General features: G+C 45.9%; 1 protein-coding gene across 1 annotated transcript in view; it reads right to left on the reverse strand.

The window, feature by feature from the left end:
- Positions 1 to 24,026, reverse strand: part of dhx36 (DEAH (Asp-Glu-Ala-His) box polypeptide 36) — a 37,427-nt gene that overhangs the window by 7,648 nt on the left and 5,753 nt on the right. Inside the window, exons 7-17 of the mRNA XM_056283084.1 lie at positions 23,755 to 23,834; positions 18,479 to 18,553; positions 17,538 to 17,704; positions 17,226 to 17,307; positions 12,523 to 12,663; positions 11,481 to 11,586; positions 4,618 to 4,705; positions 4,415 to 4,470; positions 4,054 to 4,118; positions 3,066 to 3,209; positions 2,381 to 2,498 (exon numbers count right to left, since the gene is read on the reverse strand). Of these exons, the coding sequence (XP_056139059.1) occupies positions 2,381 to 2,498; positions 3,066 to 3,209; positions 4,054 to 4,118; positions 4,415 to 4,470; positions 4,618 to 4,705; positions 11,481 to 11,586; positions 12,523 to 12,663; positions 17,226 to 17,307; positions 17,538 to 17,704; positions 18,479 to 18,553; positions 23,755 to 23,834 (1,122 nt within the window). The remainder of the gene's footprint in view (positions 1 to 2,380; positions 2,499 to 3,065; positions 3,210 to 4,053; positions 4,119 to 4,414; positions 4,471 to 4,617; positions 4,706 to 11,480; positions 11,587 to 12,522; positions 12,664 to 17,225; positions 17,308 to 17,537; positions 17,705 to 18,478; positions 18,554 to 23,754; positions 23,835 to 24,026) is intronic.

Raw genomic sequence — 24,026 nt, forward strand, 5'->3', positions numbered from 1 at the left:
TTACGCAACATATTTGATTTTTTTATTGTAACCATTTATTTTTAAGTGCTATTGAAATAACTTCAGTACTCTTTCTGTTGTAATGTCTTAAGGTGGGAAACTGACCTTATTTCCAATGGGGCTCATTAAAGGGGTTTTTTTGGATCCCCCCCCCCCTTTTCTCCCCAATTGTACTTGGCCAATTACCCCACTCTTCCGAGCCGTCCCGGTCTCTGCTCCAGCCCCTCTGCCGATCCGGGCAGGGCTGCAGACTACCACATGCCTCCTCTGATACATGTGGAGTCACCAGCTGCTTCTTTTCACCTGACAGTGAGGAGTTTCACCAGGGGGACCTAGCACGTGGGAGGATCACACTATTCCACCTAGTTCCTCCACCCCCCCTGAACAGGTGCCCCGATCGACCAGAGGAGGCGCTAGTGCAGCGACCAAGACACATTCGGCTTCCCACCCGTAGACACGGGCAACTGTGTCTGTTGGGACGCCTGAACAAGCCAGCAGGAACACGGGGATTCGAACCGGCGATCCCCGTTGTTGGTTGGCAACGAAATAGACCGCCACGCCACCAGGACGCCCCCTAAAGGTTATTTTAAACCTGATACAAAAAGTTTTTCACTGATTTGTTTATCTGTTTCAATTTAATTTTAATCCTCGATATGACCCACTTAAGCAAACGAGACCATCAGTGAGAAGATGAGATATTGTTAATAATGATTATAAATGTTTAAGTCTGGATTGGATTCCCTGCGAAATATGACGAAACGATTCACGGCACAGACGTTACATTCCTTCATCGCTGTACAATTTGCAAACACCTGTTTTTCCAAAACACTAATAGGCCTACATCTCTCCCTCTTCTCTTCAAAACAAATACACCATCAGAAGGGTGAATGTAGATCGTTGCAGCCAAAGAGGCAGTGCTTATGTGAAATGATGTCATTCTTTCATGGAAAACTGCTGCTTTTATCCACAGGGGGCGATCAAGGTCAACAAAAATCCAAAACTCCTTGTGACAGCTTTCACTGTAATGTAATGCAGACCCCATAAATACATATGACATGTATGAAGGAGGTTTGGTCATGTGTGCTACGGATACCACTATTAAAAAAAAAACTATAGAGGCAGTAGCTGAAAGTAGTAGTAGTAGTAGCAGTGGTAGCAGTAGTAGTAGCAGCAGTAGTAGTAGTAGCAGTAGTAGCAGTGGTAGCAGCAGTAGCAGTAGTAGTAGCAGTAGCAGTAGAGGCACAGATGTGAATATATGCTCCTTCTGCTAGGCTGGGCAGAGTTGGTTCCAAGACAAGATGGGATATTATGCAAACGTTGTCTTCTATGGGAGCACTTATGGAGTGTGAGAGACCTACATTAACAGAGATGTCGAGCAGGCCGACATGAAAGCATGAGCGAGCCACGCTGAGCCTGTACTTCAACATGCATAGCAGCGTCTGACTAAGAGCCACGCTGAGCCTGTACTTCACCACGCATAGCAGCGTCTGACTGAAAGGCTGGTTTCTGAGTGCTGCCGCATCAGTGTGTGATCATGTCAGCATGTTGGCAGTGTTTTTGGCACTTAAAGGCCTGACTGGTGCATTAGCCCGCCTCTTACCCGCTGGCTCCATGGCGCACACACACACACACACACACACACACACACACACACACACACACACACACACACACACACACCCCGCCCCAGTGGCGAAGTTTGATAAAGTTTGGTTTAAATGTTCCATTAGCCTGCGGAACTTGGGGGAACTGGGAAACATGAGCGGGAGGAAGTGTCAACGAGCGAAAACGAGCAGACTAACAAGCAGGTCGCCGCCGAAGCGAGTGATGGCGCATGTAGGAGAAAAGGAGAACAATCTAGAGGGCGGTTATGGTGTCAGAGAGGACAGACAGAACCTGAGCTCGGGGCATGAGTCAGCCCGGGATGGCGATCCCTCGCTCTCATACGGAGGAGCCTGATTTGATGTAAGAACAGCTGCACAGTCCCCAGGTCTCGTCTCACACTTACAACCCAGTCACAACAAGCCTGTCCTCACCTCACCCCACAGTATGTCCACATGTCCTTCCTTACACATCAGTCTGTTTCTCGTGTTACCCAACCACAGCAAACCTGTCCTCGTCTCAACTAACAAAACTGTGTCTGTTGGTACTTTTCTGCCTCTCTCTTGGCCTGCCTGTCTCCACCCATCTCTCTCTTTCGTTCTCTTTTTCCTTTCCTTGTGTTGCTGTAAAGCCCCTGGAGGCAAATTTGTAATTTGTGATGTACAAATAAAATTGACTTGACTTCTCTCTTTCATTCTAACACAAATGCACACACACAGCCCACTGAGCACACACAAACACACACACACACACACACACACACACCCACACACAGAACCTTGATCTGCAGGCAGAGCTCCTCCAGCGGCGTCCTCATGATCTCAGGCAGCTGATAGGCATCCAGCAGGCTGGCCCTGAGACCGTTGTATAGATGGTAGCACTTCCCCGGACGCACCCTGAGTACACAAAGTGCAGAAGGGGAATGAACAAGGAGGAGGGAAAAAAAAGAAAAAGGAGCAAATATTGACAGCCGTTATGTGAGCCCTGAGACAGCGGGGTTAATTTAATGTCGATGGGATGAAACCACATGCTGTTAGAGACTCCTGCTAATTGGGCTTCGCTCCGTGTTGATGTCAAGGCAGAGCAGACGTCTCCGATGAGGCCCAGACTGGAGACACTCTGCCGTCCTCAACACTTACAGAAGGGAGAGAGGTTGTGTGTGTGTGTGAGAGAGAGAGAGAGAGAGAGAGAGAGAGAGAGAGAGAGAGAGAGAGAGAGAGAGAGAGAGAGAGAGACCGTGTGAGAAGGGGAAGAGACAAAGTAGAGAGAGAGAGCAAGCAGAGGTGGAATGGAGAAGCTAAATGGATTTAATGTGACAATGAGGCAAATGGAAGGGGATGAGATTAAATGACAGATGGAAGGGAGAGCAGTCCTCCCTGTAAAACACATCATCAGACACACTGAATACATACAGCACAATGTCAAAGCACACACAAGCACGCACACCCCAAACAGACACACACCTGCCAGCGCGGCCCCTCCTCTGTTTGGCATTGGCCAGGCTGACCCACTCAGCTGCCATGGTGCTGATGTTGTTTTTTGTGTCAAAATGGGTCTCCTTAATCTTCCCTCCATCGATCACATACACCACGTCATCTATCGTGATACTGCGAGAGAGAGAGACAGAGAGAGAGACAGACAGACAGAGAGAGAGGAGAGAGGAGAGAGTATGAAGCAGGCAGAGAGGTGCCACAGAAAAAAAATCAGGTGTCCATTTCAAAGCCTGATGAGCTGCGGCAGACACAGACATGCCCGTCAGTAGTAAAAATAAGACGCTTTGTAAAATGTGTGTCTGTACTTGGCGTGCCAGGCAGTGTGCAGGCAGTTGTGCACACCGTTCTTAAGTTGCTCAGGTTGTGTGCACGTGGGCATTTGTGTTTGGTTTTGCAAGTGCGTTATTAACAGACAGCCTGTCACCGCACAGACACGTGCTACCCGGAGCCAACGACGGCGCTCATTCGTGGCTCAAGTTTTGCGTTGGGATTAGCCCCAAAATCGTGACGCCCATTAAATCCTGTGTCCAAAAATGTCGGACATTTGCAGTATGCATAAACAACAGACACATGTATTACACACACCAACCCGGGGTCACGCCAAAGCATGTAATACACCCTCCGGTCCAACGTGTCAGTGTCACGGTTTGCCTCGCTCAGGTGCGAGAAGTACACGCGTGTATGAAGGGGCAGTGCCAGCAGGGGGCGATGATTGAGAGGTGAAGGCAGGTTAGGGTTAGGGTTTGGGGAGGGATTTTGGAAAATGCTGTGTACTTCTTTTTCTCCATGGGGAGTTGCTGGCATTGAGTTAATCATCGCCCCCTGCTGGCACCGCACCTTCATACACGTGTACTTTTCACGCCTGTGCGAGGCAAACCGTGACACCGACACGTTGGACCGGCGGGTGTATTACACGCTTTGGTGTGATACTGGGCTGCGCACACACACACACACACACCTAGTTTCCGCTATGTTGGTTGCGATCACAATCTTCCTGACTCCAGGAGGGGGTCTTTTGAACACCTAAGGAGGAAGAGAAGAATGAGGTCTACATTTGCTGGGGTTGAAAAGTAAATGATGTGGGCTATCACAGGAAAAGAGAAGAAAAAAGCAAGACAGAGAGCGATACAGACATGGACAGATAGAGATTAATGACAAGAGAGACAAGGCACAGACAGGGAGGAGAGAGTGAGGTGAGAAAGGGAAGAACAGAGGGGGAGAGAGAGAGGACACAACAGAGACAGGAAGAGGAAGGGGATGAACTGGAAGAGGGACAGAGACAGAGTCGGAGAGAGAAGGGCAGAGAAAGAAACGCTGACCTGGGTCTGGTTAACAGTGGGCATCAGAGAGTGAAGAGGGATGATGACGAACCGGTCTGAAAACACACAGGCATCACATCACAAACTCAACAAGCTGTCTTCCTGTTGTCAATGTTGCTGATGTCAGACAGCAGCGCTACTGTGTGTGTGCGTGTGTGTGTGTGTGTGTGTGTGTGTGTGTGTGTGTGTGTGTGTGTGTGTACCTGATCGGAACATCTGCTGAGCCATGAGTAGGTCATTGAGACTGCTGATGTTGTCCCAGCCAGGCAGGAAAACTAAGATAGCTCCTTCCTGTCAGACGAAGACATGACAGCAAATTGACATGCAGTATGTACCACACCCGCAGTATGTACTACAACTGCAGTGTGTACTACACCAGCAGTATGTACTACAACTGCAGTGTGTACTACACCAGCAGTATGTACTACAACTGCAGTGTGTACTACACCAGCAGTATGTACTACACCAGCAGTATGTACTACAACTGCAGTGTGTACTACACCAGCAGTATGTACTACAACTGCAGTGTGTACTACACCAGCAGTATGTACTACAACTTCAGTGTGTACCACACCGGCATTATGCACTACAACTGCAGTGTGTACTACACCAGCAGTATGTACCACACCCGCAGTATGTACCACACCAGCAGTATGTACCACACCCGCAGTATGTACTACAACTTCAGTATGTACTACACCAGCAGTATGTACTACAACTGCAGTGTGTACTACACCAGCAGTATGTACTACAACTGCAGTGTGTACTACACCAGCAGTATGTACTACAACTGCAGTGTGTACTACACCAGCAGTATGTACCAAACCAGCAGTATGTACCACACCCGCAGTATGTACCACACCAGCAGTATGTACTACACCTGCAGTATGTACCACACCCGCAGTATGTACTACACCCACAGTATGTACTACACCTGCAGTATGTACCACACCCACAGTATGTACTACAACTGCAGTATGTACCACACCTGCAGTATGTACCACACCCGCAGTATGTACCACACCCACAGTATGTACTACAACTGCAGTATGTACCACACCTGCAGTATGTACCACACCAGCAGTATGTAGCACACCTGCAGTATGTACCACACCCGCAGTATGTACCACACCAGCAGTATGTACTACAACTGCAGTATGTACCACACCTGCAGTATGTACCACACCAGCAGTATGTAGCACACCCGCAGTATGTACCACACCAGCAGTATGTACTACACCAGCAGTATGTACCACACCAGCAGTATGTACCACCAGCAGTATGTACCACCAGCAGTATGTACCACACCTGCAGTATGTACCACACCAGCAGTATGTAGCACACCTGCAGTATGTACCACACCCGCAGTATGTACCACACCAGCAGTATGTACTACACCAGCAGTATGTACCACACCAGCAGGGCCTTCACAACTGGATGACAAGTCAAGCTGTATCTGTATTCTGCCCTGACACTGGCACATAAATGCACTTGACCCTTAAATCTCAGTAAGGTTCACATTCCTCTTGCATAAAAACACAAGCAACTCTCATCCCCCCCCCCCCCCCATTGTATCTGGCCAATTACCCCACTCTTCCGAGCCAGCAACGGAATAGACCGCTCCGCTACCCGGACCACACAACTCTCTTAACGTGTGTATAGGTACATGCTTGACGTTTGTTCTTTCTCTCTTTTAGCTACCATGCAAAATACACTGTGTTGTGATGTACAAAAGTTTGATTGACTGATGGAACGGCAGAAACAAGCCTCAACCAACGAGGAGCCAGGAGAGTCTGAGGAAAAACGGAGACGAGCCAACACGGTCCACAAGCCCTTGGAGCAGAGCCAGGGTAGAGGAATCAGGAATCAGGAACAACTTATTGTCATTTCTTTCATGTACTTGCATACACAAAAGAAATGGAACTTCTGTTTTCCCCAGCACACAGCAGTACGACCAAAAGACACGTCCCAAAATTCCCCAAAACGACGACAAAAACTTACAAAAACAGAAAGAACAAAACAATGAAAAAAATTAACAACACAGTCCACTCAGTGCAACACAGTCCAAAAAAATCCCCCTGTCCAGGGCAGGAACGCCAGCCAGGACGACTGCCGGAGCTGCCGGTCTGCATGGGCTAGCAGTTAGTTTAGCCTGCCCGGCTTTCGCGTCCTGTCAGACCGCCCGATCAGGGCCGTGGTCCCTGGGCCCACAGGACGCAGCAGACCAAGCTCTCCCAGCCGATCCAGTGCCGGCTCTCCCAGCCATCAAACGAAGGCAACACAAACTTAAGACGCGGACGTGGACAAAGACGCTGCATGGACGGCACTGGGTGAGGCCGCCGCAGACGTAAGTTCGCGCTGCCATCTTCCCACACCGGTACCGGGTGAGGCCGCCGCAGACGTGAACTCGCAAAGAAGAGGAGGACGAAGCCAAAGACTCGTCCTTCGCTCGACACCGCTGCAGCCATGCATGCAATAAGCGCTGCTGCCCCACTGCAAATTCTTCTGCGCTTGCCAAGATTTAAAATCTTAGATCAGGAAACATGAGATTAATTACCTTGTTTTAAAAGTTATTCACTAGTTTCTATCTCTGAATTCATGGTATATTCTTAAATTGATCATGAATATGTCTTTTATGCCTCAATTAGTCAGGTAATCTTACAATTGAGTAATTTATTGTTAAAACAAGCTACATGAGCAAGAGTAGCAATTTGTACCCATCTCTTTCAGCAAAAATAACTTGTTTCACAAACTCAGGTTCAATTGCTTGATTTAAGAATGACACGGCTTTTTATATATATATATATATATATATATATATATATATATATATATATATATTGATACATTTTTATTCAATGGCCCAACATGCTTCACCTATCACGAAATGAAAGGCCACTTTGATTTTCACTGCTCAAAATTGGAAAGAGTTGTCAATAAATGCTGACAGAAATGTCACTTGTCCTGGTAGTGATTCCAGTAAAATCCAGTTTCCTGTTTTAAGAAGTATGCTCTGGGGTAGACCCAGGACTAGTTTTAAGTTTGGGCCTACGTATTTCAAGATGAGCCAGCTTGTTTCAAGTAACGGAATAATCACACTCCACTAGTATTAAGTAGTTTCCTCTGAAATTAGTGATTTGATTTCTTGTTCCTTTTTCAGTGTGCTAAAATTAAGAATGCAAAAAACTGAGTTAAGAATTATTTGCTAATATCCAGTGTATTTCACTTATTACTGTGCTGTAGCAAGTCTGACCTTAAGTAATTTGATCTAAAAACCAGCATTTCCTTCTTATTTCAAGCATCTGAACACTCGTCCGAGCCTACTTATTTCTAGACTGGAGCCAACTTATTTTAAGATTTCTTGTCCAGTAAAATTATCTTGCTGCATGGACAGATAATTTCACTAGTATCAAGTACTTTTCCCCTCAAATTCAGTGTTTATTTCTTGTATTTAAGCTCGTGTTTTTCTGTCACAAGAAGAGCCTCCTGCTAAAGAAAACGCCATTGTTTTCATTAGTGCGAGGACAGGCCTATTGTCTCAGCTGGAAGAAAAGCCAATTAGTCACCTGGAAAGTGCAAAGAAAGCCACAAAAGGAAGCAGTGACAACACAAGGCATGTGACAGATGACGCCGGCGAACGGGGCTTGGAGGTATTCCAGTGAGGTGGTTTTTTTAGTGCGTTCAGCCATCTGTCAGTCATCCAACCACCAGCAACATCCGGGATTGGCAGGCGAGCCGTTTGATGTAGACACCGGCGACAGCCACTCAACAACGACAGCGGCAGCATCACAACATGCTCAGATTTTACAACAAAAAACGAGGAGATGAAACTCAAGTCATACCGAGAACGAGTACGTGCTTATTGCAGCGACAAAGAAACTGTAACGACATTTCCACTCTCCCATGTCTACACAGCAGATGTGCATGAGAGCATCATTAGGCCCCCCCATACGATCAGGCCGACAGCTGGAAGGAAGCTAATCTACAGAGAAGTCTCAAAATCAGGTGGGTATGTATAAAAGAGATGTGCAGAAATTTGTATTTACCCGCTCATGTACTGAGATGTGTACTTCACTCACTGTATTGCTCACAATGAACACGGTTAAGTCAAGGTGATGTAAGACAGCTTCCATCCATGATCCAAACCGCTTATCCTGCGCTCAGGGTTGCGGGGATGCTGGAGCCTATCCCAGCAGTCATTGGGAGGCAAGCGGGGAGACACCCTGGACAGGCCGCCAGGCCATCCCAGGGCCGACACACACACACACACATACACACATTCATACCTAGGGACAATTTAGTGTGGCCGAGTCACCTGACCTACATGTCTTTGGACTGTGGGAGGAAACCGGAGCCCCCGGAGGAAACCCACACAGACACGGGGAGAACATGCAAACTCCACACAGAGGACGACCCGGGATGACCCCCAAGGTTGGACTACCCCGGGGCTCGAACCCAGGACCTTCTTGCTGTGAGGCGACCTCGCTAACCACCGTGCTGCCCATGAGACAGCTTATGTCAAATAATTTCTTATATCCCGATGTGCTATTTCCTCACAGGTACTTCCTTTTTTATATCTATAAAGTATAGATATAAAAAAGGAAGAGGGATCATTACAGTATAATGATACAAGTACAGCCCAGGTTAGACCAGATAAAGCTACCAGCTTTATTGACAAGTCTCTAGCCGTGTTATTTCACATCAGCGAAGGACTAAATTCCGACAAAAATAACTCCGAACGCCACACCGGGCGGGTTCGAACGCTGCTTAAGCTTTAAACTGAATTACATTTAAAAAGTGTGCCTTCAGTTGCTGAGAGGAGTGACTGCAGAGGAAGAGTGGCGATGAGGAGTAGCTCCTAGGCACTGTGCTCCCATGCCGTCTGATTAAAATTAATTATCATTACCAGCCCTCACACACTGGTAACCAAATGAGTGTGTGTGTGTGTAAGGAATGCAAGGCAGTACACAATACAAAGTACACAGTACTGCAGGCAGTACACAGTTACTGCCTATAAGTAAACAAACTGATACATACCAACTCATCAGAAAAACATTTTCGGACAAACACTCGTGTAAAATCAACAAATACCGACAAGGTGAGCACTGAGATGTCGTTTAACTATTTCACACGCCCGCACAAAAATTTAGGCTCAAGTGGCTGCGTTAAAATACGGTTTCAAGCACACAATCAGACACACACATTCTGTTGGGCCCAAGAGACGTGAATCCAAATGCGGCGTGTCATTACCACAGGTGTGTAATCATAGACCCCCGCGTCATGATTAACCCTTCATCGTGGTCGGAACCCGGACAGATGGGCCCGTGACACGGGCTCAGAACGCCGTCACGGCCAGTCAGCTAGTTTCCTCTCCGCCGACTGACAACGCCACGGCAAACCAGCCTGCCGGCTGGCTCTAAGCCACTGTGACTGATCGATGTACAGCTTTAAACACGGCGGGGCAATTATTCTGTCTATCTGTGTTAGTCACTCTTCACTGCAAACCTTCTCTCACACACACACACACACACACACAAATACCAAATCAGATCCACTTCACGTTAACTCTCATCTCTTCTTTGTGTGTTTTTACACGTTGCTCTCTCTTTCCCCTTATTCATCATGCATTTTAATTTACAGCTTCATCGCTTCATTCTGTTTTCCCTCTTCCTCCTCCTCCTCCTCCTCCTCCTCCAGGGATCGCCACAGGGACATTTATGCTGATGTGAATAGCGACACAGGCTATTGTGGCTACTGTGAAATTTTTTGGGGATGGAGCCCTGTAATGGTCCTGCGTTGTGTGTCGGTCCATTGCGCCGCTCTGATGGCTTGGCACACGCCGACCTCGGGCGTACCGAGCGCACGACGCTGGCGGCTACCAGACTAGCAGCAACAGAAGGACTGCACGCACCACTTCACCGTAACTGCCATTAAAAGGATGATTTTTGCTGATATTTTCATGACGCGATTTTCCTCCCTGTAACAAACCTCATGATGCACGTACAGCAGCAGGCTGTGTGTCACTGATGTTTTATTAAACTTAGTTTTACAAAGTGGACAGCTTTTGTTTCCACCTGCGGAGAGACTGAAAATCCCACCGGCACTGATGAAAAATAAATGAAAAGACCGCCTGAGCGGGAAAAAAAATTAGAGGCGCGTTGCGAGAGCATCTGCTCCCATCACTCATTAAGGACAGATCCACTGCCAGGATCAGTGTCATCTCCTCTCATCTCCTGTCAATCTGTCTCCGCCTCTCCCGCAGCGCTCCCGCTTCCTCGCCATCTGCTCTACCTATGAATGTTCACCACCTAACACTTTTATTCAGCGTCTTTAAATTCTGTGGTTCTGCTTTATTTATTTAATTATTAATCTTCGATTCTCCCCGATTGTACCTGTCCAATTACCGCACACTTTTCCGAGCCGTCCCGGTTGCTGCTCCACCCCCTCTGCCGATCCGGGCAGCGCTGCAGACCACCACATGCCTCCTCCTATACTTGTGGAGTTGCCGGCCGCTTCTTTTCACCTGACGGTGAGGAGTTTTGCCAGGGGGACGTAGCACGTGGGACGATCCCGCTATTCCCCCAAGTTCCCCCTCCCCCCTGAACAGGCGCCCTAACCGACCAGAGGAGCTACTACAGCGACCAGCAAACATACCCACATCCGGCTTCACACCCGCAGACACCGCCAACTGTGTCTGGAAGGATGCCCAACCAAGCCGGAGGCAACATGAGGATTCGAACCAGCAATCCCCGTGTTGGCAGGCAACGGAATAGACCGCCACGCCACCTGGACACCTCTAGCTGGATTTTTTTGAACCCCATGGGCTCACCTTCTCACTGTGTCCCTTGCTCGCTTGAATGGACAATGGCAATTTCTACCCTAAAACATTGATGAAAAACCTGATCTCAGCCTCGTTTGAATTCAGACTAACAAGACCAACAGCCGGTAACCTGGACAACCCGTTCCGGTCCAGAGGGCAAACATCTACTTCGGCAAAAATAAAACTTAAAATGTCACCACATTCAGCTTCTCACCCAGCATAACTTGAACGTGTGGTGAAACTTACTTCCTCGCTGAGGACAATATAGCGGATCAGTGCCAGGACCAAATCCAGGTCAATCTTCTCGTCATTGTCCAACATCTCCAGCACCTCGATAGTGTTGTCAGAGTACCTGCACGTCACAGAGAGTTTATATGTACAATCACACAATGAACCGTTCCCACCTTTCTTCACACGTGTCTGCCTGGGTGTTGTGGCTCTGTTAACAACGGCATCGGGTTCACGTCTCTTCTTTTGTGGGCTCAAGCAGCGATGACTTGATGTGTGTTTTTTGTAAATAAACTGCAATGTAAATATTCAAAACCATCAATTGTGATTGTAAAACAAACACTTTTTTCAGTTAGTTTTGAAGTTGACTTGTAGTAAACTTGGTTATCTACATCAGTCTGGGTGTGAACCAGTGGAATTTAGCCAACGCTAGCTAATATGACCGGGCACAAACAGTACCAAGTTGGAGGTACGATGGGCAATATCATCAACTGTCGAAGACTTGAGTGGAGGGCTTGCTGAAGTGAGTCAACACATAAGGGCCCTCCCAACAACAAACACAACGATTAACTATTGTGTTGAACAACAGAGTTGTAAAGCTGAAGTCAGTCACTTGGGAAACTATCGTGAATTGACAAAGCTCATTAAAATATACAAGAACTGTCTTCAGTGTTTTGGTCCTATGCTAACTCACACAATCATGCAAACCACTGCAGTAAGCAGACCCTTGCATATGAACCCAAAGTTTGAAACTTTACGTTAAAATCTTAGTTGGCAATGATAAAAATCAGCAGATGGGGCCGAGAATTCACACCTGCCTCTTAAACTTGGCAGCTCATTTGCCCCCTTGGTACCACACTGCTGTCTCAACTCACTCCTCAGCATTCAGTGAATGCATGAAAGGCCGGTTGTCCTCTACGTGCTGCCTTTTCTGCATGGCCTCATCCTGATGCCGACGATGCATAAAGCTCACGCTTATGAACTCAACAGCACATAACCTTTCCCCTGGGATGTTCATCGGTCACTTTCACAACCTGCATAGCAGCTTGGGACTACTTACTTGCCCTGTAGTGTGCCTGCATAGCAAGGCCAGCTCTCCTTGTATTCAGCCTCTTTTTGCTCCTTCTCAGGTCTGGTTTGGTGTCCCTCCATGAACCTTTTCTTCCATGAGGGGCGGCGGTCCTGCTTCTGGGGATAATACCTGCCAGACAAATCCCAGCCTGTTCAAGGGTGCTGTTTTTTTACTGTAACCCACTTAAGTACACACATACAGGGAATATAACTTGGTGGGTAACCAGACACAGAGAACACAAAAGGGGGTGGAGCAGTGACCGGGACGGCTCAGAAGAGTGGGGTAATTGGCCAAGTACTATTGGGGGGAAAAAAGGTGGAAAACATCAACAACAAAAAAAGAAAGAAAGAAACATTTCAGGGTAAAAAAAATAAATACAAGACTTACAATAACCTTGTTGCATAAGTGTGCACACCCTTTTATAAGTGGAGATGTGGCTGTGTTCAGAATTAACCAAGCACATTCACAGTCATGTTAAATAATAGTTACTATAAACCTGCCATCAATTATAGTGACTGTGATTAAGCCAAAATAAAGTTCAGTCATTCCTGTAGGATTTTCCTGACGTTTTCTTGGTTGCATCCAAATGCAAAAGCCACAAAGAGCTCGCAAAGCATGAACAGGATCTCACTGTTGAACGGTATCGACCAGGAGAGGGCTACAAAAAGAATTTCCAAGGCATCAGATATACCATGAAACACAGTGAAGACGATCATCAACAAGTGGAGAAAATATGGCACAACAGTGACATCACCAAGAACAGGACAGCTCTACAAAATTGATGAGAAGACAAGGAGAAAACTGGTCAAGGAGACTGCCAACAGGTCTATGTCAACATTAAAGGAGCTGTAGGAATTTCTGGCAAGTACTGGTGGCTCACTACATATGACAACAATCTTCTATCTACTACTACTTTCGGCTGCTCCCGTTAGGGGTCGCCACAGCAGATCATCCGTTTCCATTTCTTCCTGTCTTCTGCGTCTTCCTCTGTCACACCAGCCACCTGCATGTCTTCCCTCACCACATCCATAAACCTCCTCTTTGGCCTTCCTCTTCTCCTCTTCCCTGGCAGCTCCATATTCAGCATCCTTCTCCCAATATACCCAGCATCTCTCCTCCACACATGTCCAAGCCATCTCAATCTTGCCTCTCTTGCTTTGTCTCCAAACCGTCCAACCGGAGCTGTCCCTCTAATATAATCGTTCCTAATCCTGTCCTTCTTCGTTACTCCCAATGAAAATCTTAGCATCTTCAACTCTGCCACCTCCAGCTCCACCTCCTGTCTTTTCGTCAGTGCCACTGTCTCCAAACCATATAACATAGCTGGTCTCACAACCATCTTGTAAACTTTCCCTTTAACTCTTCTATATTCTTCATATATCTGGGCTGTGGGGTAAGGTGGCAAGACGGAAGCCTTTTCACACGAGAGAGAAAAAAACATCCGAGCCCAGCTACATTTTGCAAAAAGACACGTCCAGTCTCCCAAAACCATGTGGAAATACGTGTTATGATCTGATGAGACTAAGGTTGAACTTTTTGGCCATATTTCCAAAAGGTATGTTTGGCACAAAAACAACACAGCACATCACCAAAAGAACCCCATACACACAGTGAAGCATGGTGGTGGCATCGTGCTTTGGGGCTGTTTTTCTTCTGCTGGAACTGAAGCTTTAGTAGAGGTAGAGGGAATCATGAATAGCTCCAAGTAACAATCAATTTTGACGCAAAACCTTCAGGCCTAGAAAGCGGAAGACGAAGAGAGATTTCACCTTTCAGCGTGACAACCTAAAGTGTAAATCCAAATTAACAAAGGAATGGCTTCACCTAAAGAAGATCGATGTTTTGTAATGGCCCAGCCAGAGTTATTGTCCTGGGTATGACGTTAAACTGCAACCGTCGGGTCATTGGCGACTAAACCAGCACCCCCACTTCAACCCTTGGGATGTTGTGAGGAGGGTGTGTGGACACCCAGCAGCACTAAAAACAAAACCTGTCAAAGGGCGGATGAGTTCCCCTGTGAACCAACGGCCATCCATACCTGGACAGGAGATAGGGACCACCAGGAACTCCCCCTACTGAAACACAACGATGACTCAACCATGCTGAGGCATCAGCTGTGCTCCTACAACCTCCATAGGCTATGGAACTGATGATGATGATGACGAGCCAGAGCCCAGACCTGAATCCAACTGAAAATCTGTGGGGTGACCTGAAGAGGGCTGTGCACAAGAGATGCCTTCGCAATTTGATGGATCTAGAATGTTTTTGCAAGGACTTCCCGGATACATACCAAGTCCAGTTGCACTTGATTCTACTCCTTTGGATGACGAGTGGGAAAATATTACCAAGTCAAGATGTGCCAAGATAGACTCTTACCCAAAACGACTGAGTGCTGTAATAAAATCGAAAGGTGCTTCAATAAGGTGCTTTGAACACACTTTAGGGGTGTCACAAAAATCTGCCATTTTATATTTTAACAGGGGTGTGTAGACTCACTGTAAACACAAAACTATGAAGTAGAAGGGGAAAAAAAATACTATATACGATGATCCAAAAGGAGTACTAAAGAATACCCTAGTTGGCACGTATGTAATTAACTCTTTAATCCAAGTCTTCCCTCATTTAGTCAATGTTTTTACATCCCACAAACTAAAATAAATACAAAATGAACTCTGCTCACTCTCACCCTTTGCAAATGATGCAAATGATCACAAGTAATAATCAAGTAACTTTAGGAAACAAGAAATGTCTTCAATACTCAGTAGATGGCTACTGTACATACACAATGTATAACTCGCCACATTGCTGACCACAGCAGAAGACTATCACTGACCACAGCAGAGGACTATTTAAGTTGCATTTTATATAGCACTTTTCTAGCTGCAACAGCCACTCCACTGGTCAAATCTAAGTCTTGTGTTGTTGGTTTTCTTTTAAAAACGTAGAATTGTACTGGAATGAATATTACAAAGGCATGAACTACCTTGTAAATAAAATGTTTTTAAATCTTAACTTATTAAACACATTTTCATCAAATGGCCCTTAATATCACTATCATGACCACAGCAGAAGACTATCACTGACAGGTGACGTGACAGAAACAACACCTTTTACACACTAATTTCAAGAAACAAATATAATAGAGCAAAGCTGCACATGCATGGCAGAGTAAATTAAAATACTTTACACACTTAAAAAAATTTGCAATTGATATTAATAAAACACAGGTTCAGTAATGCAGTTTCTTCATCAACTTTGTGGTATTTTACAAGGTTTAGCCCATAGAAGATGCTTTGGAAGGTCAGATTAAGGTTTAGGGAGTGGAATCAAAACAAAGGCTGAGGGCCCGCCAGTCTCTCAGATAGCATGAACCAGTTTCACAGCTTCTTAAACAACACCTTTTCACAATTTCCCTTTTTTTGGCCAAGTATTTCAACTAATATAGCATTATCTATCCACGCCAGGAACTCTATTCCTTGCAGATGGTAGGATGTCTGAACAGAGTCAGAGCTCAATGTCAGACAAAGTAGATGATAGCTATCGATACCATAAAGGCTAATCAGCTTGCTGATGCTAGACTCTCAGCTAATGAAGCTAGCAGGTTTAATAGACTTATTTTTCATTGGTTAAAGTTGTCCCCACTGTTCCTCGACGCACACTTTTGGGAGTGCGAGTGTGAGGAGCACCTCTCATGGAATGTTTATATTAGGCAACTTTATTTAAAGAAAACTCTATTGTCGGCCATCAAGCAGCCAAGAGCTAGCCCACTGCCCGCTAAGGTAAGCCATTACGGTTCCCCTACATCCGGTTGTATCTGTGACGTCGGTCACATAGACCACGCATAGGTAATCCCTTCTTTCCTTATGGTCCATAAAAAAGATGTTGCCAAAAAACATAATGGCTATGGATCAGCTCCCCAGTAGAACTAGTCCGTCACCAGTCAAATTAAGCTGTTTTCATCCTTCCTCGTTCGCCTCATCTATGGACGATGGTTGCGAGGGCCATGCGCAGGTTATTCCATCCACTCTTGCTACCCAAGACGATTATGGCGATCAAGATGAGCCAGTTGGCTTTCGAGTGGTTTCCCTTACGAACTAGCCCGCTATCTGCTAAGGTGAGTCTTTCCTCAGCTACCTCTGTACTGCGTTAACCCAGCCACTGGCAATGGACAAACCTGTGCATTCTTAGTGCCAGAACCAAGCCCGGATAAATGGGGAGGGTTGCATCAGTGTGCTGCTTGTTGAAACCTTGTAGCCTACTTCACATTAACGGTAAGGTTCTATACAAGTCATATTTAGATTCAAGCCTGGGTGTCTGCTCTAAATGAATCCGATCATCAATTAAATGCGGTTAATTGGTTGAATGAGTAACGAAAGGGGCAATTACTTTTTCACACAGGGTCAGATGGTGTTGGATAACTTTTTTCCTTAAATGAATAAAATTTAAAAACCTGAATTTTGTATTCATTCGGGCTCTCTTTGTCTCATATTGCATTTTGCATGATCGTCTCAAAAAATTAAGTGTGACAAATATGCAAAAATGGAGGAAATCAGGGAGGGGCCAAATGCTTTTTCATGCCACTATATATCCATTTTAGAAAACAAGACTATAAACTGTAATGTCTGTAAACACCATGTATTTCAAAGTGTTACTGAAGGGTTCAGAGTTGGAGAATTGGGGTTGGGGCTTACCTTGTCATCTCAACAACATCCTCCAGTAAAAATTCCTCCACAGGGAATGCCAGCCCTGGGATGTGGATCATAGGAGACTTGCCTGGAAGAGAAGGGAGGTGGGGTTAGGGTGAGAATTGGGTCAGGGGTAGGTGGTCAAGGTTAAAAGGAGGAGAAACATGAGACAGGGAGGAGCAAAAAGAACTGCAAAACATACAGGCATCATTCGGTTTCTTCTGTGTGTATGTGCCTACAGTTTATCATGCCCAGTGACTTTATTACCATACTCCAAAGCTAAACAGGAATAGGGCCTCTGTGTGGTGGGTTGCATACCAAAGTAATTGGAGAACTTCTCAGCGTTGAGCGTGGCACTCATGAGGATAACCTTGAGGTCTTGCCGGACCCTGAGCAGGTCTTTGACAATGACCAGGAGAACATCAGACTGCAAGTTCCTCTCATGGACCTCATCCAGTACCAGGTGGCTGATGCTGGACAACAGTCTGACACAGAAAGGAATGATGGTTACAGCAGGGTTGCAGCACAATTGCATGTGTTTGTATAGCTACCAGATTGCCATTTCAATGAGGTTATTGAGATGTGATTCAATGGATATACTTTCAAGAGATGACATTTCAATGCTGCCACATTTGGCCTTAAATGCCTCTTAGGTTTCTCCTGTGGCTGTATTTACTCTCGCTTCCTGTCATATCAAGACTGCATCACATTTTCTCCCACTCCACCTCTTGACATTATACTTATATGTTGTAGCGAAAAACTACACCACTCGCTACCTCTGAGGCCTGTTGTCAATCAGCTGTAGCCACAAAAATGACTCACTATACATTCATGCAAACTGTGGCAGATCATAGTAGTGAAACAAAAGAAGCTGGCCCAACTCCCTTAGCCTCTGTGTTTTTTTTTTCTTCAAATGCTTGGAGGATATAGGAGGGAAGATGACTCAACAGAATTTCTGTTTGTGAGTGTGTCTATCTCTCTCTCCCTGTAAAGATGGGGACCCATACTAATGCCCTCCCAGGAGAAAAAAAAGTGTCAGCCGTGAATCAACGGGACGGGAAATAGATAGGGTAAGACAAACGTCAAGCCAGTAGAAGAAGTTGAAGTTGGACAGAGAGACAAAAACAGAGAAACAAACAGCATGCCAGATATGCCAGGGGAAGACGAACTGAAAGAGGCAGGAGGATGACGAAGATGTTGAAGGGAAACGGGATGATGTTGGTGGTGGTGGGTGAGGAGTGGGAACTGGGGATACTCACGGATCTGAGCGTAGCCACTGGAGAATAATGCCTGTTGTGCAGTACAGCACTGAACCCTGTTTCCGTGGTAACCGGCTGAGAGAGAGAGAGAGAGAGAGAGAGAGAGAGAGAGAGAGAGAGAGAGAGAGAGATTCAAACAAACATTTTCCAAGTTATCTTTTAGTCTGATGCACTACATTAGGGCTAACACTGAGACAAGCATGCTTTTTTTCACCAACTTTTCTTCACTTGTTCTGTGCTTGTCTCTGGAAGATTGAGGACCTAACTATGTATCTGCCCTCATTTTTTCCATTTCTTGATCTGCTTCACACTTTGTTTTTTTCTGCCAAGTTAACCTCGCTTTCCCTGCTGCCCCGTCTTCCTTCACAATAAAACTGAGCTCCATCACCCACCCCACCACCACCTCTGTATTTTTCAGTCTCTATCCTTCTGTCATACTTTCCACTTTGTAATTAACCCCGACACCATCTTCCATAACTCTCACCCAGCTCCATCTGCTTTCTTTTCAAGTGGCCCTTCTCTCCTGCTCTGGCTATCTCTACTCCCTGATTGAAGATGATGGCTCTCGTCTTCCAGCCCTCAGTTGCCATACATCCAATGTCCTCTGCCTTGTCAATCATCTCAAAATTCCCCTGATTTGTCTGGTTTTAGCCCAGACTCTGCAGTTCTCTATTCAACAACACAGGCATGTCTTGTGAGAGCATGCACGAATATGCCTGTGTGCCACATATACACACTCATAGACACAACCCCTTTCTCCCATTTCTGCAGACCACTGAATCAAACAATCCTCATTGGGGATCCTTGGGCACAGAAAATCAATAAGCCACCAAATCCAAGTTGAGAGCAGGGCTCAGAAGGAATGGAACAGACCATTCACTTCTTCACTGTGAGAACTCGAGGGTGCTCAGCATCACCAGGTCACCTTGAGACGACAAAATTCCCCTGCATCCTAAGAAAACAATTATTTATTTTATTCTACTTGCTTTAATTATGATTAAAGCGAGTAGAAAAATCTCTGTAAAAATTTGGCCCAATCCTTCTTATAAATATTGTAAGCCGCAGCAGTTGTTACACAGTGGACTTGAGCGACGTCGCCGAAGCTTTTAGGACATTGATTCAGCAGTGATTCTACCATAAATTTAGGAGACTTTAAGCAATCAGTTTGAACGGAGAAGGAGAAATAAGGAGGCCAGGAGAGCGATAAATAAGAGAAGAGGAAAAAAATGCAGTTTTGTTCCAGTTTCACAGAAGTTCCCTTAGGACAAAAAGTATCAGCAACCAGAGCGATTGTGATTCAGCTCTTTAAAGATGAGAAGAAATATCACTTTCTCAATCTCCGTGTCTGCTTTTACAGGGTAGACTAGGAAATATCTTCAACTTATTCTCGCCTAAAATATTGCCAAACTGATCTGAAGATATGGTGGAGTGATGAAATTAAAATAATTTCCTATGTGGTGCGCTATTGTCACCCGTCTTCTTCTTTCGGCTTATCCCCAGTTTTTCAGGGGTCGCCACAGCAGATTTTACAGTTTCCATCGGTACCCTGTGAGGGAACGGCACCAATGATGGCTGCTGTTAACCTGGGCCTTGACCAAACCAGTACGGAGCCTCGACTGATCCAGCATGGTCTTGTCAATCCGCATATTGATTTGGCAAAATTTTACATGGGATGCCCTTCCTGGCACAACCACTAACCCTACGGATGGGGGCAGAGGTAAGGCACTGGATGCCATCCCAGTATTCATGGACTTGCGCCCAGGCCTGTCACTGAGTGCCATTGTCCCCTGTATTTACTAGAAAGTGAAAAACCAATTTTCACAAAATGGCTCTTCCCTTTAACTTGAGCCCTTACCATCCCTTATAAACACCTCAACCCCATAGCGACATTCACACACTGCAAAATGTGACAGAGTCAGCGACCATTTTAGAACATATACATCATGTAGCTATGGCATTAGCTGCCGATAAGATGGGTACGGAAAAGTGGTGGCCAAATGCTATGCAGCGATTTAAGCCTTCATGCTCTTTAGGCTATGCTCAGGGTTGACAGAGATACTTATAAATGTATTCCATTACAAATAAAAATTACCTGTTGAAAAATGTATTCATTAACTTACTCCAAGTATCACAATATTAAAGTAATGTAATCTGGTTACTTTCAGTTACTTTTGGATTACCTCTATGCCAAATATGAAAAAAGATAAACGATATAAATAACATGACTTTTACTTAAGTGCATTTTGTAAGACAACAAAACAATGTGACCTTAGAAAGGACAATGGGGACACTATTAACACCTTTAACTCTTGCTGGTACCCTTCTGTCACAAATCACTCCACTCTTCTCTACCCACTCCACCCTGCCTGCACTCTCTTCTTCACCTCTCTTCTGCATTCCCCGTTACTTGTACAGTTGACCCCCTAAATATTTAAACTCATCCACCTTCGCCACCTCTACTCCTTGTGTCCTCACCATTCCACTGTCCTCCCTCTCGTTCCCGCATATGTATTCTCTCTTGCTTTTACTGACTTTCATTCCTCTTCTCTCCAGTGCATACCTCCACCTCCCCAGGCTCTCCTCGACCTGCACCCTACTCTCACTACAGATCAATGTCATCGGCAAACTTCTTCGGCAACATTTTCCTTTGCCTTCGCAACCTCTCTTTGTTTTACGCCGCATCTCCTTGTTCCCCTGTCTACTTTCTTTATCTCTCTGATTATCCTGCTTCTTCTTCGCCAACCTCTTCCTCCATGTACTTTCCTGTACTTCTTTATTCCACCACCAAGTCTCCTTATCTTTCTTCCTCTGTTCTGATGACACACCAAGTACCTTCCTAGCCGTCTCCCTCTGCAGTAAATGCCTAGCCATCCGGCAACTCCTCACTACCACCCAGTGCCCGTCTCAACTCCTCCCTGAACTCCACCCAACATTCGTCCTTCTTCAACTTTCACCATTTGATCCTTGGCTCTGCCTTCACTTGCTTCCTCTTCTTGATCTCCACTCATCCTACAGACCACCATCCGATGCTGTCTAGCTACGTTCTCCCATGTCACCACTTTACAATCTCCAATCTCTTTCAGATTGCACCTCCTGCATAAGACATAATCCACCTGTGTGCACCTTCCTCCACTCTTATAGATCACCCTGTGTTCCTCCCTCTTCTTGAAATATGTATTCACCACAGCTATTTCCATCCTTTTCACAGAATCTTCCACCATCTGTCCTTCCACATTTCTCTCCTTGACACCATACCTCCTCATCACCTCTGTTCCCTTCACCAATGCCCACTGAAGTCCGCTCCAATCACCATTCTCTCCTCCTCGGATACACTCTCCACCACTTTATCCAACTCACTCTTCTTTTTCTTCCATCTCACACCCAACTTGCGGGGCATATGAGCTGATACATTCATCATCACACCTTTGATTTCCAGCTTCATACTCATCACTCTGTCTGACACTCGCTTCACCTCCAACACACTCTTGACATACTCTTCCTTCAGAATTACCCCTACCCCATTTCTCCTCCCATCTGCACCATAGTAGAAGAGTTTGAACCCACCTCCGATGCTCCTGGCCTTACTCCCCTTCCACTTGGTCTCTTGCACACACAGTATGCCTACCTTTCTTCTTTCCATCATATCAGCCAGCTCTCTCCCTTTACCAGTCATAGTGCCAACATTCAAAGTTTCAACTCTCACCCCCACACTCCTACCCTTCCTCCTCTCCCGCTGCCTTTTGACATGCATTCCCCCTCTCCTTCTCCTTCACCCAACAGTAGCAGAGTTTCCACCGGCACCCAGCTGGCCAACAGTACCGATGGCAGTCATTGGTAACCCGGGCCTCGACCGATCCGGTATGGAAATCTGATTTATGATCCACATATTTGATTTGGCAAAGGTTTTAGCCCTCCCTACCGCAACCCTCCCCATTTATCCGGGCTTGGGACTGGCACTTAGAATACATTGCCTAGAGTCCGCGGTGGTGTAGCGGTCTAAGCATCGGCTTTATGTCGATGCAGTTGCCCACTGGGGACCGGGGTTCGCGCCCCGGTGTCGTCAGATCCGACTATGGCCGGACTCGATGAAGCAGCAATCATTGGCAACGCTGTCTTCGGGAGGGGGGCGGAGTCAGCTTGTGTTTGTCACGTGAATGCGTCTCTGTGTGTGTCGGAAAAAACAGTGGTTCGGCCTGGAGTCGCCTTGTCACGAAAGTGGGGAGGCGTCTCCTTCGAGACCGCCGGCTGGAGAGATGCAGTTGGCGAACGCGTGCAGTACGAGGGTGGGTGTTTGAATTAAAATAGGGATCGATTGGCCACTAAATTGGGAGAAAAAAAGGGAAAAATCAGAAATAATTTTTTAAAAAAAAGAATAAATTGCCTTACGCATTCTCAGTAGCAATGTGCCCCTGGTTCCATGGGAAAACTGAAATTTTCCAGTGACCAGAGAAGGGAAAAATACAGAGGCGCTTCCTGAGTATTTCTCCCCTCTTCAGTTGTCGGACTTTGGCCCGCCCGGAGAATAAGGAACAAATCACACTCCATATCGGTTCGGCAGGGAACACATAATTTCCTTCTAAAATATAGGATGATTCCATATTTTAAGGGATGGATGGCAAGATAAACAAGCACAAAACCATCCAGACCCATGACGCACCCACCAATTGAAGTCGATTGGATGAACAGTTGCTGAGAAAATCAAAGGACCGACAAAAACTCCTTCCATTTTAGTTAGATTATATTCTGAGGAATTTTGAAATGTTTATTGTTAGTATATCAAAGACTAACGAGTGCGCCCTACTAAATGTTCCTCTCAGGTCGTCCATGTCACAATTAGCAACGCATAGACCATAGCAGCAGTTGTGCGGCGCTGCGGTAAAAACATTTATTTTATATCGTTTTTAAAATGTAACCCTGAAAAATAATCCATTTTTGAAAATGGTATTGGCAATTTGATTGTCTTTTTTCTGTAACTGTATTGGAATACAGTATATTTTGGGTTTTTTAATCCTGATCATGTAACGCCCGTTGCTGTATTCCATTACTCCCAAAGCCTGATTATGCAAAACTAAAATCAGTTGTCCACCATAAACCTGTTTATGCTACAAAATGGTACTGATTTAAGGTTTTGGCACCACACCTGGATGGTGTGCACACTGCAATATTTAATTGTCTTTCACTGACTGTAAAAACTGAAAAGGGGGGGGGGCTGTACCCATTAAATCAGCTGGTGGTTAGTTTATGTGTTAGCATTTGAATTGCATAACCTTCCTTACCTCTGCAGGCGGATCTGGTAACCACAAGAGTTTCCATTCCCAACACTTTCTGCCCTCTCTGCTGCTACACGCTCCGCCACCTGACAAGAAGTGTAAACAGCCATGTCCCCACACACACACACACACACACACACACACACACACACACACACACACACACACACACACACAAATAGCCGAAACACATACATAACTAAATCAGGTTATAATCTATGCAATGCGCACAGATCCTTTTACACCTTACCCTTCGCAGTGGGTAAGGTGCTCATGCA

The sequence above is a fragment of the Lampris incognitus genome, chromosome 7 (genome assembly GCF_029633865.1).
Source record: "Lampris incognitus isolate fLamInc1 chromosome 7, fLamInc1.hap2, whole genome shotgun sequence".
NCBI lineage: Eukaryota > Metazoa > Chordata > Actinopteri > Lampriformes > Lampridae > Lampris > Lampris incognitus.